Here is an 18,450-nt window from a genome sequence, read left to right as displayed (position 1 = left end):
ACACCCCAATCTGTTGAGAAAACATTGAAACACTGACACAGACACTCAGACATTAACATGATTCAAAGTAGGCCTATTTAGCATATTAAAACAAACTTTTATATGAAACTTATATATATAAAGCCTTGGGAAACAAAACTCTGTATTTAAATTTTCGAAAATATAGTTTATTATTATTTACTAAACACCTCCATACTTTGAAGCATCAGATTACCAGTATAGAAAGTAAGAAAGTAAACATATAGCATTGGCACACTCATAAACAATATCTGAGAGTTGTCATTTGTGTTAATCAACAGGCCTCAGTGTGATCTGATGCTTCCTATCACACATACTGCACTGTAGTTTTTGTAGTTAAATGATGAGAAGTCAGAGAGATAGCTTGTATGTAATTTATGAGCATTAAGAGTGCAGGTTAGACATATGTTAGACTGCCATCAATTTAAAATATCCTATTGATAATTAATGAATCAGCAAAATCATCATTCTTCCTGTTCTTGTAAGAAAATGGCAAACTGTACATTTCAAAGAAAGCCTTGCATTCATTACACTACTGAAATGAATGTACATTATTTTGTTTTCCAAAAAAAGTGTTTGCTAGTTTGCTAAAGTACAAACACTTCTGCTGAAGAAAAACGCATACACAGAAAGTGCATAAAAGACTGGGGGCAGTTTTCTTTGAAAAGCTTACATTAACAGAACCATTATCTGTATTTAACCAACAGAGTCAGAGTATGATATTTAGGATAAATCTCAGAATGCAATGGATATTTTAGTGTGTTTTGTAGTTTTTTTCAGTCTCTGACAAAAGTGTATCTTAAAACAAAGGAAATATATGAATGTATGCATGTATGTACCTCATCAACCCCATCATGTATGTAAGTGTGTACCACATCATGCAGTAATGGTGTACGAGCCATTTAAAAGTATTATTTTGGAGTAGAAGTGGACATGGTCAAAACTCCTCACTAAAATGTACAATCAGTAGTGCTGGTCCTCTGTAGTGGTCAGACTGTGTTTCTGTGAATCCTGGAGTCCTATGAGAGAAATACCCAACACATTTCACTTCCAGGCAACACAACTTCTCAAAGATTCCAAAGGATTTTTCTGTGCACTCACGCTGAAGCATCTGCAAAAGCAGATATATAGCTCCAGTTGAAAGGATTTATAGTGTCATGTTTATGTCATGATCATTATGCAGTCCAAAATACAATGTAAATATATTTTACCACCCCATAATTACAAACATAAACAGTAGACCATCAACCTGGTAAGCAACCTATAATTACCTAGTAACAAGACACACTTTCGAGGACATTCCTTTGCAAAGCTAGAGTAAGCAAAATAGAATTAGGTTTTTTGTTTTTACTAAATAGACAGGAAAGTTGAATATGGCACTTACTGTCTAGGCGGTGGCATTTTCTCTTAATTTGAGCTCTTGCTGTGCGGTTCAGGAGACAATGGCCTTTCATCCTTGCCCCGCTCAAAGAGAATCTTCTTGCTTAAGATGTCCACGTTCCTCAGGTCCTGGAGGGACAATTGCAACATCAGTAAAGCATTTTGGACATTTCTAGAACATTGGTTGGAATGGTTCATATCTATCTTTAGAAAAAACAATGATGTTACAAGCAATATGTACTTCTCTAAATTATACTCAGAAATATTAACGGTATATAGAGATAAAAAAAAGTCTTTAGTAACAAACAGGTGAATACTGTGTGAGAAACTAAAAATGTTCAATAATGAATCACAATCAACCTACATAAGTACATTTCACTCAAATAGACATATGTTTGAAAAACTGGGATAGTAGGAACTACAATTTTGCATATATCTTATTACAAGATATACAGTTCTTTAACTTCCTGTATCATACTGTACATAAGATCTGATCAATAATGGACTTTTGCAATGATTACATCCCGGATGTTCATGATTTTCAGTAATGCTTGGCTGACTTGTCACTCATGCCTCATTTAAAGGGGACTTCACATTGCACGCTAAGTTGCTCTTGGTTGAGGTAATGTCCCAAAGATTTATGTTTCATAGTGCAGCACTGCCGTTTGCGCGTACAATGTGAACTCCGCCTTACCCTTCAGAGGACTTCCTTTAGAAAACAGAGTAACAGTGCCCTCTAGCTGGTCTATCAGGCATTTATTAATAAAGATAAAATCATATCATATTTCATATTATTACACGGCTCTTCACAATGCAAGTAGAACGTTCCATTGACTTGAATGGGATTTCCCAAAGTTCTAGCGGTCATTATTTTCGACTAGAGGACCTCTGAAAAGAATAATGACCGCAATGACTGTCAATGGCAACGGAGTTTGTGATTCTAATTCAGGTCTTTCATATCACTCTGCAACTACTGGAACTTCATTCAAAAGTGAAAAGCAGACGGTTGATCAGCTGTGTTCTAAAGAATGTTTGCGTGTTGTTGCGAACTATTTGTTTCTCAGCAAAAGCCACGATGAACAGTAACAAATAGGTTATAGCCTAGGCTATGTAGGCTAAATAGTCATATCGTGGGGAGTTTATTGTTTTGTTTTGGCAAGTAGCCGTGTAATAAGCGGGATAATGTATAGAACGCCGGTCATTATTGGGAAAATAAGTCCCTTCAGGCTCCGATGCGCGTTGGGGTTTGGTTCGCCCTGTCGGGACTTATTTTCCCAATAATGACCGGCGTTCTATACATTATCCCTTACTAAAACAATGCATATTAGGCCTTTAGTAGGCCTATTGTATACTAGTATAGCATAGTGACTAGCATAAATACTTACGGATGTGGTGGAAGTAGGGCTAGGCTTTGGTTGTTTCTGCAGCCAGCGATTAATCCGGTCAGAAATTCCAGATGAAAAGTTGCGAAAATCCTAAATAAGTGACAAAACCACAATGATTGTAAGTACTTGCCCAACAGATAATTTGAGCATTAGTAAAAAAACTGACTGTTTAGATCACTGACTGATCAGAGAGAGAGTCACACTAATGTATTGCCTTTGTATGGATACCAATACAAACAAACTGATATTTGCATAAACCATCAGTCAGAAAACAAACATATCAACAAACAGAAAACAACAAGATGGGTGTTGTATCTACATTTCATCTATCAGTTTAGAATGTCGTCATTAACCAAACATGTTAAGTAAAAATGTATAGTTTGCTTGATTTGTTAAAGCTGTGCTACCTGTCTGCCCATTCCAGGCTCTTTCTGTCCCTTTGGCTGTTCACTCTCAAACAGATTCTTCTTTCTTAAGACTTCATCCATAAGAAACAGAGTCCTCTCTGGCTGATAGGGGGATTTACTTGTTTGTTTCTATAAAAGAGAGATCGATGAAAATCAATTATAAAAATCAATGAATCAGTGTCACTTCAAATGCCAATATAAATGTATTTATAAAGCACATTTAAAAACAACAGTTTACCACAGTACTTTACAATCAATAAAAGCAAAACCATAACATAACATAACATAGCATGACATAACATAACATCACATAACATAACATCACATCACATCACATAGCATAGCATAGCATAGCATAGCATAGCATAGCATCACATCACATCACATCACATCACATAACATAACATCACATCACATCACATCACATAACATAACTTATTACACGGCTCTTCACAAGGCAAGTAGAACGCTCCATTGGCTTGAATGGGATTTCCCAAAGTTCTACAGTAAAATATTTTCATCTAATTACCGCTGCAAATATATAATTACCGCTGTCAATGGCAACGGGTTTTGTGCTTCTGATACGTCTTGCATATCCCTACGCAAGGACTGGAACTTCATTCAAAAGTGAAAGCAGACGGTTAATCAGCTGTGTTCTAAAGAATGTTTGATTCAAGTTCAGCATGTGTTGTTGCAAACTATTTGTTTCTCAGCAAATGCAACGATGAACGGTAACAAATAGGTTAGGCTATGTAGGCTAAAGTAATGTCGTGGGGAGTTTATTATTTCGTTTTGGCAAGTAGCTGTGTAATAAGCGGGATAATGTATAGAACGCCGGTCATTATTGGGAAAATAAGTCCCTTCAGGGCGGAACAAGACCCCTCCGCTGTGCGTCGGGGTCCGGTTCGCCCTGTCGGGACTTATTTTCCCAATAATGACCGGCATTCTATACATTATCCCTTACATAACATAGCATAGCATAGCATAACATAGCATAACATAGCATAACATCACATCACATCACATCACATCACATCACATCACATAACCGATAGAGAATCAGTATAAAAACGTAAACACACCTGTGAAGCCTGGGCAAGTCTCTCCATTTTTTCTTGGATTGAACGAGCTGATATTCTCTGTTTAGAGCTGAGCAATTAGCACCAAAAACAAACATTTATACATCAGAAAATCTGTTAGCAACAAAATTAAGAGACACACATTTAACAGTTGAAATACAAAAAGTGTGTGATGTAAGTACACAAGCAATGACCCCACTATAATTGATCATACACTTAAGTCCCCAGACACATTTATAATTATAAAACAATTGTTGTTCAATAAACAAAAAGCATTGCTGCATCTAGCATCAACCCTTTTTAATGCTGCAGTCGTATTACACACATTACTTGTATATTTTTCTGTTACTTATATTAAAAAGAAGTGCTTACTTTCTCTGAAACGGTGACTGTTGTTGCTCATCTTCATTGGGACTCTAAGAAAAAGAGTTATCTGTTAATGTACAGAACAAACCCAGCTTAAAACATGCAGCGATATGCCTCATGTTGAAAGAGAGAGCTCTCTCTACCTTGTTGGACTCAATTTTGCTTGTGACCCGAACACTCGCGCTGTTGAGGTAAATGAACATGACAGATAAGGCAAAATGTAGAGTTACTTCACATTTTATGGAGTCTCAAAACAATCAAGACTGCAACTTATTATACATATTATATGCATAATAAGTTGCATATCAACTCATGAATTTCCCCTTGGGGATCAATAATATATCTATCAATCTATCTATCTATCTATCATACAGTACATCAAACACACACATTTGATGCCCCCAGCATACTGTAGCAATGACATTGATTGAATATCACCTCGAGCAGTGCATTAATGTAAACTCTCTGTAACTCTGTAGGCTACTGTAGATACGCGTTCAATAATTATGTATTTCAAGTACAGTACAGTAGGCCTACAACCGATGTTATAAATGTAAAAGTGCGAGTTACGTTACCTCCGTTGCAATGGCATGCTTTGCTCCTCTTGCTTCTTCAGCAACTGACATGAAACAAAAAGCAGATTCAGATGTACTGTATTGCCGAATGGAGAATGAACTCATTTAATGTTGCATTTGCGTGCTTACATAGGCAAATATGAACCACATGCCTTTGACGAGTGAGGCAATGCCATATACAACTAAACAGAAGGATATTGATGTTTCAAGCATCAAACACAGATGATTTAAATGATATTTCTTGTTCACACATTGACCTAGGCAAATTCTTGATAATGAGATGGGAATACAGGGCCTGTAGTCTCCACACCATTACAGAGGCTGTCGATACTTGGATACTGCAGTGCTGCTGTATAAACAGAATAGCACACTGAACAGAACCCAGTTGAGTCATGTTGTTGCTTTGACTGATACATAAAGCTGAAACATTAAATAACTCAAGTCAAGTCAAAGCAGTAACATGGCTTGATTAAGTTATCTTCTGTTGTTTTACAGTGTGACATACTAATAAGGTAACACTAAGCAAGAATGCAGTCTTCCATTCAACGTACTGAAATGGGACAACACATTTACATTTATTCATTTACTGTAGCAGACACTTTTATCCAAAGCAACTTACGTATGTAAATTATATTACAAGGGCCATTGACTTAAGAACTTAAGTGCCTTGCTCAAGGGCACAGCGATGGAAGCTGGGAATTGAACCCACAACTTTTCTGGCTACTACATGCTAGCCCAGCATCTTAACCACTACGCCGGCACCCCACCACCACCACCACCACCACCTACCAAATTTGTCTACAACCATCAAAAAGGGCCATGCTACTACCCGTGACAACAACATTACAGTTTGGTAATCCAAAGTTTTCTCATTTGTAGTTCCCCGTTGGTCGAACGCGCTACCAATTCCTACCAGAACAGGGATGTCCCTCTCTATCTTCAAACAACTCCTGAAGACCCAACTCTTCAGATAGTACCTCCTCTCCTAGCACTACAAACAACTACACATGCTAATTCTAGCACTTACCACCTGACTATGCCCCTTCTAGAACTATCACTTGATTCTATGTGAGTAGTACTTATTGCTGCACTAACATGTCCTTGTCGCACTATACATTGATTGTTTTCCTTTTTTGTAAGTCACTTTGGGTAAAAGCGTCAGCTAAATTACTAAAAGTAAATGCTAACGTAAACATCACATTATGTTTAATCACAGGCATTCTGTGCACACATCGGCAAAATCAGAGACTCCATACTCCTTGCTGTAAGTCAGTGTGATATCAAGATAAGTTTGAAGCCATTATTTTAAGGTGTTGTGTTGCTTTAAGGGTGGCAATTACCCTGAAGGAGGTGGTTCTAGAACTTTGTCTTGTAAAGGCAGGTTTGGTTGTGGTCTCAATGCTGGCAGCTGTGCCATTCTGTCAGGAGACAAAGCACATTCCTTCATCATAATATTCACCTCACCACAGTCATTTGCTAACATGTGAACTATAGAATGCACCTCCAGGGGGTGCTATATCTTCAAGATTCAAGTGACAGAAGGTAAACTACAAAAGGCTTGAAGGGAGTGACAGTGACCTCACTAAACAGTTTAATGTTTGAATGCATATCAAACTTACTAGTGGTTATGCAATTACATTTCACAGGCCTTACAGTAGCCATTTCAATTACTTTACTTCAGTTTTAAACTCAGAGATTGTTGACTTTGAAACATCTGAATACATGATACTGACCTCGGCATCCCCATTTTGCGTGGGGCTTTGGGCGCCCCCAAAAGTGGGGCTGAATGGCCTCTGGGGTGCACTTCTGGGGCTGAGGGGAGAAACGAGCCTCTGTGGCGGTGACGCCGCCGGGCTTTTGTCAAAGGAGATGGAGAAGGAGCTGTGCGGACACATCAAACAGAAGTGAACAAATTAAATTGATCATTATAGGTGTGTTGGTGGACTCTGTACTGGACAAAGGTAGCTTCAAACAAAAGCTGATAAAGAATAGTAATATTAATGGGCAGAGCTTGGCACTATCAAACTGTGTCAACTGTGGAGGTACTGAAAATACACATTACCTGACAAACTTCCTGGACGTCTTTGTTGGAGTTGACTGGTCTGAATTTGCATTGCTGTTTTCATTCTAATTAGAACAGAAATATAAAATAAAATAAATAAAAGTGAAGAAATTTACCTAAAGACATTGAACTGTTTGAGAAATGCTTTTGTTTTCCATAACCCAAATAGTGCCTCCCATGCTTGCGGTGCATTCACATCAAGGCCCCTGACTTTGTTCTCTCTGTTAATGGTGTAGATGATTAAACACAGAGACTCAGTGGGTGGTATAGCAGATAACTGCCTCTCTGAGGGAGGTGAGGTGTGGAGTGAAGAGTGGGAAGCTCACACACCTCATGTAATTTAACCTGACACACTAACCCTGCCGGGTCTGCACACCACAGGGCATGACGCAGATAACACAAGACAGAGTTGTCGAGTCACACAGGAACAACTCACGGCTTGATCTGTTTTTTAAACAATTAGATTGCAAGGAGCCTGACATGATACACTGTATCACAGCTGAAGAACTTGGTCATTGTGCAACCATACGTCCCTAAAGGAACACAGTGGAATAATTTATATCTATGCCCTTTGGTGTCAATATTCAACACCATTTAGTGCTAAGATGGTACAGAGTCCTAAATTGACTAAAAGGGTCACAATAATACACGATTAACAATGTTACACAGTGCAATATCAAGTGTTCTGGGTGTGCACTGGCAATGTCAGAGACTTCAATCTCCATATTATAACTCAGAGTAGCATCAGAATGAGTCTGAAACTGTGATGTGTTCCTTTACATTTAAAACATTAAATGTAAAGGAACATCGCAGGTATTACATCTAGTAATTCATCTTTACATCTAGGTAAACTACACCCAGAAGTTGCTATACAAAGCAGTTGTGGTTATGCAGATGCATTATGCAATGTGTTATGTACTTTCCCACTGATACATTTGATAGTGTAAACAAGGTCAAAACAACATAGATTCTGAGAAGCTTACACAACCCATATGACTGCTTAATGCTCACAGAAGCAGCATCTACCCCCAGATGCTTCTGACAAGAAGACCAAAGCACTTTCCAGATCAGAAGCCAAATCATGCACTGTTAGAAAACATCTAGCTTCCTAACTGATGAAACATGTTTACAATTAGATTGCAAGGAGCCTGACATGTTTACAAATGTGTACAGACGTACAACTCCCTCACCTGATGAAATATATTTACAAATGTGTGACCAGACGTACTCCTCCCTCACCTCACCTGATGAAATATATTTACAAATGTGTTTACAAATGTGTGACCAGACGTACGCCTCCCTCACCTGAGCCTCCCCAGCGGAGTGGCTGGATTGGCTCCTGCTGTGGGAGCTGCTGGTGCTGGCAGGACTAGCGGGGCTTTTGGGGCTTGTGGGGCTGGTAGGTCTGTCCCGGTCCAGCAGGATGCGGAGGGGGTTGATCAGGGCCTCCGTCAGGTCCACGTCCCCCAGCAGCTCGACCCTGGGCTGGGCCTCTGGACCGCCCTCCTCTGGCCCCTCTTCCTCCTCCTGCTTCTGCCGCCGCAGTGTCTCCACGTGCCGGGCCCTCCGCCGCTCGTCGCGCAGGCGTAGCATCTCCACAAAGTCCTCCTGCATGGCACTTTCATCCTTGTCCCCTTGGTCAGAAGGCTCCAGCTGGGCACTGCTCGCACTGATGGGCATTAAGTTATACATCACAAATTAGTCATTGTTTATTGCTATTTGTGGTTTGGCTGCAATGTATCTAAATAGTCATGCTAATAAAGCATCAATGAATGTGACATTTTTTAACTTTGACCAAAAATGTTAGCCAGCTAGCTCAGCTGGCAAGTTGCGACACCTGGTGCACTATTACATTAAATATCAATTCCCCAGAGATGTACGAGGTTTCTGGGGCCCCTGCTGATAGAGACCCTGAACTATAGGAATATGCCTTCACAGCAACACACTATAGCATTTGCCTATAAAGGATATACATCTTGTGTGCATGAGTAGGGCTGCAACTAACGATTATTTTCAATTAATCTGTTGATTATTTTCTTGATTAATCAATTAGTTATTGGATTGATAAAATGTCATCAGTGTTCCAAAAGCCCATCCCAAATGCCTTGTTTTGTCCATTTAGTTTACTGTAAAGAGGTTTAAGTAAAGAAGCTGTTATCAAAGATTTTATGGTGTTTTCTTTTAGAAATGACACACAATGATTAACTCATAACCAAAATAGTTGCCGATTAATTTAATAGTTGAAAACTAATCGAATAATCCCTAATAAGCCCTAATAAGGAGTGTCCCTTTTCCTTTATATGTTTACAAAATTGTGATGAATATGCATTGTTCTCAAACAGACAAACACATCTCACTGTTTGCTTGTGTTGAAGTGGCCCTGCTTCCTGGTACCAAGAAGCTCTTTGACATCCATTCTATAGGGTCAGAGAGCCCAACAGCAATTCATACGATTTCAGTAAATACATCCTTTACATTTCCCAAAGTTAGTCTCCATAGTCCCAAAGTGTCTCAATGTGATCAAGCAATAGTTAATGTGATTGCACAACAATACGAAGCTGCACTAGTCTGCATGCTGACCTCCTGGAGCCTTGGTTCTTCTCACTAGCAAGGCCCTCCTCTTCATCAGGGTCTGCACTGACGCTGGGATCTCGCGTCTTCCTCCGGCGCTCCCGTTCCAGCTCCTCCTCGTCCTCCATAGTCCACTGCCGAGCCAGACTAAGAGCCCAGCAAAGGTGGAGAAAATAACATGTGTGAGTTGATTTGGTGTACCTGTAGTAAGTTGAAGTAAGCATATTTCCCTTCCACTGCTGCATTGTTGCATTGGCTTTGTTGTTGGCGCTCACTGTGCCAACACAGATGTGTCCTTCCTTAATAAGGCGTCACTTTGATTTGTTTGATTCAGTGATGTACAAATTGTACAACATGTACAATGATTAAATGCATTTATTTCAGACACCACATACCGCCATACTATTTACTTAAAAATCACATAAAACACACCATCTCCCAAATGCCCATATAACTCTAAATATCCTCCATCTATAGGCTACTTTGTCACTCTAACAACTGTTATTGTTGCAGACAGCCAGCAGTTAAGTTCCTCTGGCGGAACTGCACTCAATGTTTTGCTCCTCTGGAACTGAAGAGTTAGTCTAGCGTTGAAAACAGTGGCATAGCATAATGTTCCACTAAATGACATCATTGCACAAAGTGCTACACCTGTCAGAGAAACGCAAGTTCAGCTCTCTGTGCGTGGGTGTGCTTTCATACTCACAAGTGGTCTAACCGTATGGGCAATTAACTCTAGCTTTTCACAACACAATGGCATGATTGTGTTCCTTTACGAAACTGAATCTGTTAAATCTGACTAAGACAGTCTTACAAAAATAGCAAGAACGTGAAATGCTCTTTAATTACGGAAGTTATTCGTTAATTCAGATTAAGTCAGTATTTTAATCATTAATTCATAGACAATTAATGTGTTATCTGTGTCTGTGAGTGGATTCGATTTCTAATACTACTTCTATACCCAGAAGTAGGGCAACAAAACGAAAGCTGCATTTGGCAGTCCGACGTCCACAGGTAGCCTAATAGGCTAGGTGTTTCACGCTATTTTAAAACAGAAAACCATCACTGGAGTATTTCCAGAATTGCTGCATTATGCTATGTACACAGTCTTATCAAAATACAAGCATAGCTCTTTGTTGTGAGTTAAGTCTCCTGCCAATAAAATACCTGCGCTACAATAAAGATGGTAAAAGAGCAAAACAACCTACCTAGACAGTGCAGACCAATTCTTCCGACTGACAGACATATTTCCTCTTTTTTATCCAAAACTTTAGTATTTGGAATCTCTCATATGCAGGAGTGTCTCAGACAAGTCCTGTCATTAGTCGACGAAAGACAACACTGCACATCTACCTTTACCCCGCAGCTTTGGGCAGGTCACATGACCGAACGGCGCTATTGTAAAAGCAGTTGATGTCATAGAATGCAAAATCATTTTATGACTTGGGCAAATCAGACGGCATTTTCCTTTATTGGCCTGAATGGTTTCCCCTTAAGTTGTTCGAGGTTATGTGCACTAGCAGTATTTTTTTTTCCCAAAACAAAAACAGCCACAAAAAATTCATTTGTGAAGAATGACAAGAATCGGGCTTTATGCAGATGTGATTTCATGAAAATTAGTTCAGAAAATCAGAAAAAGAGCCAAATGAGAAACACTAAGAGAACGTGCCCATGAATTCATAGGCGAAAGAAAAAATAATAAACTTAAGGTCATAGGTTCAGAATCTATAGTGTCAAGAAGCCAGTGACTCAGTCATGTTTGCTTTTCATCTCAGAACCACACCTTTATTATAAGTGTCTATTGTACTTTGACCGGGTCAATGTGTTCATGTATGGGACATCTCTGAAGGGGATTTCAAAAGAGCGAAGAAGCACAATAGCTGCACTTACAACTTGACTGCAAAAAGCCCACACACAATGTGCTGATTTCTATTATGATCATAGCACAAATCCTAATTACACTTGGATCATAATAGGACAATGATGCTGTCATCAGAGATATCCTCAGCAATGAACAAAGAAAGTGGATGTGCTTCATTCATTCATTCATTCATTCATTAATTCATTAATTTACTCACTCACTGACTCATTCACTCATCTTCATAATTGTGACTAATCCACAACTGTGAATGTTAGAATCTAATACATTATGACAACACATGCAGTTATACAGTAGGCCTAGCTGTCCTGTTTGACCATGCTCTTCATGGCTTCTGAATTCCATATTTTACGGCATACTCTGACAATTTCTCGTCTCTTTCTCTGTCATGCCAGCCATGATGCTTTCAAGCCTCATATATGGGGCTGAAATTAAAAGCTCAAATTTGCATTGTCCAAATGTTGCTTCCATTACTAGCAGGCCCTATACTGAGATATGGCCAAAGCAAATAGACATGACGGAAGTCACAGCTTCATTGAAAACTGGCATTGTGTGTCTTATCACAATTTGCCATCGTTACCTCCTTGGTAGTCAGCTGTTGTACAGGGGTTTTGCATGTAAATGGATAAGGCAGTGAAGTCATGAAGTTTTAGCAGAGCGGTTTAAAATGTCCATGCAAAACAGGTTTGCCTTCTACCTAACACCTTTCCTATTTGCACAACAGACTGCCAAGAGGCTTGTGCTGGTTTCTACCATTCCCTTTTATAGATACTTTTCTAGGTTTAGGAAGCCACTGTTCCACCCAGTCCCTGTGCTTTTGATATCCTGAAGTTACCATTGTATTATTCAGAGCATTCCCCCTGTTTGATGTGTTGTGATTCTTAGCTTTACACATAAATAAATACATCACCAACTGGCCAATATAGAAAAAAGAGGTCAAAGGTCAAGTTTTGTTTATATGAGTATAATTATATCAAGTTTGGATCATATTCACAGACACACGACACTCTGAAGTAGCTTGATTGCTGTGGCAGATAAGAAAAAGGTCCACTGTGAGTTCCAGAAAAGAAGCTGGATGGACGCTTATCAGTTCTTCTGGCACCGATGGAAATCCTGTGACCTACAAAAGACCAATGGGAGACATATGAAAATCAAAGCAACCTTATATGTAAAGACTCTCATCTAAAGCAACCTATAAGTAGCTAAGGCATGAATCATGATGTGTGCTAAATCAAATCCCTAAAGTTAGGGCAGCCAAAAACTTTTCCTATTGGATTAGCAACGTTAGTGCTTTGTTTTGTCTTGTTCTGATACCTCATAAAATAGATTCTTAAAATGCAGGCTGTGATGCTTACTGGTTTCATGTAATGGTTTCACAGCAAATGTACAAGCAAATGTACAATATACAACCCCAAATCAGAAAAAGTTGGGACGTTGTGTAAAATGCAAATAAAAACAGAATGTGATAATATACAATATATAAGTCTTGTAAACCCATATTTAGCAGCAAAAATGACATACTGTAGACAACATATCAAATGTTGAAAATGAAAAATAATTGAACTATCATGGAAAATATATGTTCATTTTGAATTTGATACCAGCAGCATGTTTCAAAAAAAGTTGGGACAGGGAATGTTTACCACTGTGCTGCTTCACCTCTTCATTTAACACAACTCTGTAAATTATTAAGAACTGAGGAGACCAGTTGCTAGAGTTTTCAGAATTAAATGTTGTCCCATTCCTGCCCGATATACTCTAGGATTTTAGTTGCTCAACAGGATGGGGTATACAAATACAAAATTTGACATGTCTGGACTGCAGACTGGCCATTTTATCACCTGGACTCTTCCTCTATGGAGAAATACTGTTTAAATATGTGTAGAATATATTTTGGCATTGTTTCCCTGAAATATTCTAGGTCTTTTCTGGAAAAGACATGGCCTGGATGGCAGTATATGTTGCTCAAAACCTGTATACATCATTCAGATGTTGAGTGTGCCTTGCCAGATGTGCAAGATGCCCATGCTGTAGGCACTAGTGCACCTCCACACAGTCATAGATGTTGGGTTTCGAACTGAGCACTATAAAACAAGTTGGATAGGTTGGATACTTGGATAGGCCCTCTCCTCTTTAGCCTAGATGAGTCTATGATTTCTAAAAATAATGGCAAATTTGGATTGGTCTAATCACAGGACCTTTTTCCACCTTACCTCAGTCCATTTTAAACGAGCTCAAGCCCATAAGACAGTAGTATTTCTGTATCATACAATTGTGGCCGTTGTATGGTAAAGTTTACACTACCATTTTTGAATTGAGTATCCAACTGCTCATAGACAATGGTAATCAGGTTTTCCTGAGCTCATACAATGATTTTCTTTACAGAAACAGGTCTGGTTTTGATGCAGTGCCATCTAAGGTCCAAAAAACCAAAGCCATCCAATATTGTTTTTCAGCTCTATCCCTTGTTTACAAATATTTCTTTGGATTCTCTGAATATCTTAATGACATTATGGACTGTAGATAACATTGTGTCATCATTTAATTAGTTGTGAAACATTCCTCCTTTTGTATCTTAATCATTACACAACTTTTCCAACATTTTGTTACCCCCGTCTAAACTTTTTTTGAAACATATTGCTGGTGGGCAATTCCACGCAAAACTGTCACATCCATAATGCCAATCCGTTATGGATGTGACAGGTTTGCGCGGAATTGCCCTGGTATTAAATTCAAAATTAATATATATATATATATAATATATATATATATATTCCATGAAATAGTCAAATTTGCGATTTTCAACATTTGATATGTTGTCTGTGTCCTTTTTACAACAAAATATGAGTTTACGAGATTTGCAGATTATTACATTCTGTTTTTATTCACATTTTAACAATTTGAATTACAATACACATTTCACAACGCCCCAACTTTTTCTGATTTGGGGTTGTAAACAGTGTGATTATGTGATTATGAACCCTGATTATCTAGTGACTCTCTCTAACCACTCTCTCCTTACTTCAGGTGCAGCAGCCTCACTGGGTTGGACTCTTGGCCGCATCAAACATCTTCTTCCTGCCCTCCATGCCGGACATAGCCTCCACGTTCTTTCTCCAGTCACTATCCTCCACTGGCCTTTTCTGCCAAAGGAAGAAAGAGAGAAGAAATTATTCATTCAGGGGGAACGGTCCAGGGCGTATTCTGGCTGGTAGAAATATTGAGTGGGCAACAAAGCAAAGCGGTCAGATTGGATCAAAGTGGACATTAACACAAACAGCAGGTTGAGATGAGGCTTTAGGGCTCAGTGTTCCAGAGCTTGATACAGTAACAGTGAGAATGAACTTACAGAAGGTTTCAAAGTACAGAGTGTGCTTATAAAGCTTATCAGCAATTTAAAGCTCGATATGCATCACAATAGTGATAGATAGAAGATATTGAACAGTCTTTTTGCGGTGCGAACAAAGGATTTTCTGAAACGTTCTGTTCTGCAGCTCAGCGAGCGTAGCCTCCTAAAATCCACTTCCATCTTTTTGGTTTTAGCAGTGTTGAGGTGAAGACCACGCTTACTGCATCAGTCCCTAAAATCCTCCACCAGGTCCCTGTACTCCTTCTCCTGTCCACCCCTAACACAGGCCACAATAGCTGTGTCGTCAGAATATTTCTGTATGTGGCAGGACTCTGAGTTGTATTTAAAGTCTGCTGTATATAGAGTGAACAGGAAAGGGGCCAAAACAGTCCCCTGTGGAGCACCAGTGCTGCTACTGACCATCCCAGAGACACAGCTATTAAGCCTGACGTACTGTGGCCGCTCGGTCAGGTAGTTTGTAATCCAGGTTGTCAGGGAGCAATCCACTCCCATCCCTTCTAATTTGTCTTGCAGTATGAGGGGCTGTATTGTGTTAAAAGCACTTGAAAAGTCAAAGAAAAGGATCCTCACACAGCTTCCCGGCTCCTCCAAGTAGGCTTAGGCCCGGTGGAGCATGTAAAGAACTGCGTCCTCCACTCAATGTGCTGCTGATAGGCAGGGGTCAAGCGCATCAGTGACCTCTGACCTTAGGAACCGAAGGACCAGACGCTCTAGAGTCTTCATAATATGTGGCAACAGGTCAGTAGTCATTTAACACAGCCGGGCGCCCCACTTTGGGGACCGGAACGAGACAAGATGTTTTCCACTGCAAGACATCAGTAAACAGCCTAATTATGCGGACTTTTGTTGGATTCTAGGCCTTGATGCTATACTTTGTTGCATTCAACTTACTGTACACTACACAAAACTATGCAGAAATCTATATTCCAAATAAAACTTAGTTAGCAGTTAGCAGTTATTTACAACTGCTTAAACACAATTTCACAATACAGCCATGGTGGCAGCAACAAAGGGGGGATTTTCGTTCATGTCATTGTTTGTTTTATTTTGTCTGGCTGTCGGCAAATAGACATAAAAAAGATTTCCCAGATAACTTCCACACCAGTTGGACAGGTTTGTAACAACAACTGGATCCAAAAACTGGCTCAAACTCAGAGACAGAAAGAAACTGAGAATGTCAGATGTCAAGATGAAAAATAGTGGCAAATGTAGAAGCACATCTCCACAACCACCATGCTGTTTTTGTCACAGCAGCCTGACCTTCTTTGCACTCCCCGCACCCTACATTATGCTCCACATAATCGCCTAGCAGGGACGAAAACTCCTCAGGAACGAGTCTCTTTGTGTGCCGCGCCCATGCTGTATTTCGACCCATCTGTCTCCTGGTGTCCAAACAATCTGAGAGTGATGTCATTAGTGTCTCCGAGGAGTGCTAAGCTCTGGGCGATGCTCAGTGGAGTCCAGGCCCAAGATTGGGTGGCAGTGGACGATGTCAAATGCAACACCAGAGGGATTGTATTACAGGTGTGTTATAAGAATCTGTAGCCTATCTGAAGAGATTTACAATGATCTTTTCTGTTGTCGACTGTTCACCCAGAAGGCATGAGGGCAGTGATTAAAGTGAAAGAAACGTATCAACCACGAACTCTTTATCATATTTAAGACCACACTCACATACAGCACCCTGCTCACTGGTTTTACAGGATATTATTCCGAACACACACACACAGGCATGCACAAGGTCACACACACACACACACACACACATACCTCCTTTGTGTCCTCCTTTTTGACGGACTTCAGGTTGGCGCGGAGATCCATGGACACTTTGTGTTTGGATCCGAGCAGGGAGCGAAGAATGGCGTCTGCAGACACCCTCACCCTCCTGAGCGGGGGCCTCTTGAACTTACCCCTCAGGTCAAGCACCTTGATGTTCAGATCCTTGATCTATTCAGTGGTTAGCATTCAGAAGAAAATGTGTCTGAAGATTATGAATATAAGTCTATATCATAACTAGGCACAAAGCATAAAGTAGCCATTTACGGCCATGCTTTTGTACAACATATATTGAGTCAGCTGTATTATAACCTCCATGCATGCAGTGCAGTGCCACTGTGACAAACTGTACAACTATATACATTACCACAACACTTTATTAGCTCTGTATATTTACAGTATACAATTCAATAGTTTTTGCTCATAAAATATTAAGATGGCAATTAAGATGGCACGTAAAGAAAGAACATACATTCTGTGACAGGATGCCTATATTCTAACTTTATTGACAGCACAGGCAGGATGATATGAGTTGTGGTACCTCACGAGTATGGAGATTGACTTTAGCCTCAATGTCATAACGTTCTTCATCCACAACAATAACCTTTGAATGGAGCTCCTCACAGAGTTTCTGAGAAAGCAATGGAAACCAATGACTACCTTAGACCTACTGCTAGTTACACCCAAACTAGATAGACTTTATACAGTAGACTGGGCTTAACAAAACTGGAAGCTTTCAATTTGTGCACTGGAGAAAAATCCACACAGTATTGACAAAACAATCAATCAATGTAACTGAAAATAGGCTTTTGTTTATGATGTTTGCCTTTGCACCCTATTGGCTGATACTGATAGCATGAATAGCGTGGTGGGGCTATGGTTTGAGCAACTACCTGCAGGTCAGCAAATGATAAGCCGCTGGTTTTGAGAGGGGGAACCCTCTCAGCCAAATATCTCTGCTTCTCTTCCTCCTTATCCAGAATCTCCTGCTCAAGTTCCTCCTTTGCTTTTGCCACCAGCAAACTCTGCAGAGTACACACACACACACACACACACACACACACACACACACACACACACACACACACACACACACACGGCATAGCCATAATACTGCAGCTATTCTTTTCACATTTTTTAACTCTTCTCACTGAGTCAGTCTGGACTTGACTGCCCTCTAGTGCCTGTAACTGGTTATGGAAGCATGTGCTTTACATACCTTGAGCATCAGCTTCCGTGAAGCTGAGATCTTTGGCTTCCTCTGGAGAAAAGAGATGTATATTTGTCTCAATAAAAATACATATTTTATGATATTTATATTGTCTCCAAATATCAAAATATTGCTGACTTACCTCTTGCCTGTAAAGAGAAAAATAGACACACACTTAATCAGGTTTGGATAACACTACAGTTCTCAAATAGAAAAGCAAAATGTATAAAAGATATACAGCTTATGTATGAGAATTTCTACTTACGGTTGCTCTGGCATGTTGAACTGTGTGGATAACTGAAAGATAACAATAAACTTCATCACTGTCAGCACCAAACAGGTGCTATGCACTCCACATGAGGACAACCAAAT

At 39.7% G+C, this 18,450-nt stretch overlaps 2 protein-coding genes across 4 annotated transcripts; both read right to left on the bottom strand.

Annotated features, from left to right (window-relative positions):
• Nucleotides 1-145: 145 nt before the first annotated feature.
• lad1 (ladinin) lies at nucleotides 146-11,201 on the bottom strand. 3 transcript variants are annotated; one of them, XM_076277102.1, is made up of 15 exons: nucleotides 11,052-11,201; nucleotides 9,853-9,990; nucleotides 9,630-9,689; nucleotides 8,578-8,941; nucleotides 7,273-7,337; nucleotides 6,944-7,091; nucleotides 6,551-6,628; nucleotides 5,211-5,254; nucleotides 4,779-4,818; nucleotides 4,642-4,685; nucleotides 4,273-4,339; nucleotides 3,191-3,319; nucleotides 2,784-2,873; nucleotides 1,403-1,527; nucleotides 146-1,037 (listed from the first exon to the last, which is right to left on the bottom strand). In XM_076277102.1, the coding sequence occupies exons 1-14, from the start codon at nucleotides 11,087-11,089 to the stop codon at nucleotides 1,426-1,428; spliced, it is 1,407 nt and encodes a 468-aa protein (XP_076133217.1). In that variant the 5' UTR covers nucleotides 11,090-11,201; the 3' UTR covers nucleotides 146-1,037; nucleotides 1,403-1,425. The 3 variants fall into 3 exon arrangements, with proteins under 3 accessions (XP_076133217.1, XP_076133219.1, XP_076133218.1); XM_076277103.1 differs by lacking the exon at nucleotides 146-1,037 and adding an exon at nucleotides 1,038-1,129; XM_076277104.1 differs by lacking the exon at nucleotides 9,630-9,689.
• Nucleotides 11,202-12,695: 1,494 nt separating this feature from the next.
• Nucleotides 12,696-18,159, bottom strand: tnni1a (troponin I type 1a (skeletal, slow)). Its single transcript, XM_076275822.1, has 6 exons — nucleotides 18,088-18,159; nucleotides 17,762-17,893; nucleotides 17,410-17,499; nucleotides 16,863-17,039; nucleotides 14,745-14,865; nucleotides 12,696-12,842 (listed from the first exon to the last, which is right to left on the bottom strand). Exons 1-5 carry the CDS (start codon nucleotides 18,094-18,096, stop codon nucleotides 14,761-14,763), a joined length of 513 nt encoding a protein of 170 aa, XP_076131937.1. The 5' UTR covers nucleotides 18,097-18,159; the 3' UTR covers nucleotides 12,696-12,842; nucleotides 14,745-14,760.
• Between the last annotated feature and the right edge of the window lie 291 nt (nucleotides 18,160-18,450).

Source organism: Alosa pseudoharengus, unplaced genomic scaffold, assembly GCF_046254945.1.
Source record: "Alosa pseudoharengus isolate Yale_2024_CS ecotype anadromous, Long Island Sound unplaced genomic scaffold, YU_APseudo_1.1 YU_APseudo_1.1_scf_9, whole genome shotgun sequence".
NCBI lineage: Eukaryota > Metazoa > Chordata > Actinopteri > Clupeiformes > Clupeidae > Alosa > Alosa pseudoharengus.
The sequence above is the reverse complement of the archived record's forward strand: the minus strand, read 5'-3'. Positions and strand labels throughout refer to the sequence as shown.

Bases quoted from the DNA above. Each gene is read 5' to 3' on its own strand.
- tnni1a (XM_076275822.1), bottom strand. The intron at 17,500-17,761 runs GTAGTTGCTCAA...TTGCTTTCTCAG, and splicing joins TATCATTTGCTGACCTGCAG to AAACTCTGTGAGGAGCTCCA. The intron at 14,866-16,862 runs GTATGTGTGTGT...TTCCTTTGGCAG, and splicing joins AAAAGGAGGACACAAAGGAG to AAAAGGCCAGTGGAGGATAG.
- lad1 (XM_076277102.1), bottom strand. From the start codon at position 11,089: ATGTCTGTCAGTCGGAAGAATTGGTCTGCACTGTCTAG. The intron at 7,338-8,577 runs GTGAGGGAGGCG...TGTTCTAATTAG, and splicing joins ACTCCGCTGGGGAGGCTCAG to AATGAAAACAGCAATGCAAA. The intron at 5,255-6,550 runs GTAATTGCCACC...GTTTCATGTCAG, and splicing joins CTAGAACCACCTCCTTCAGG to TTGCTGAAGAAGCAAGAGGA.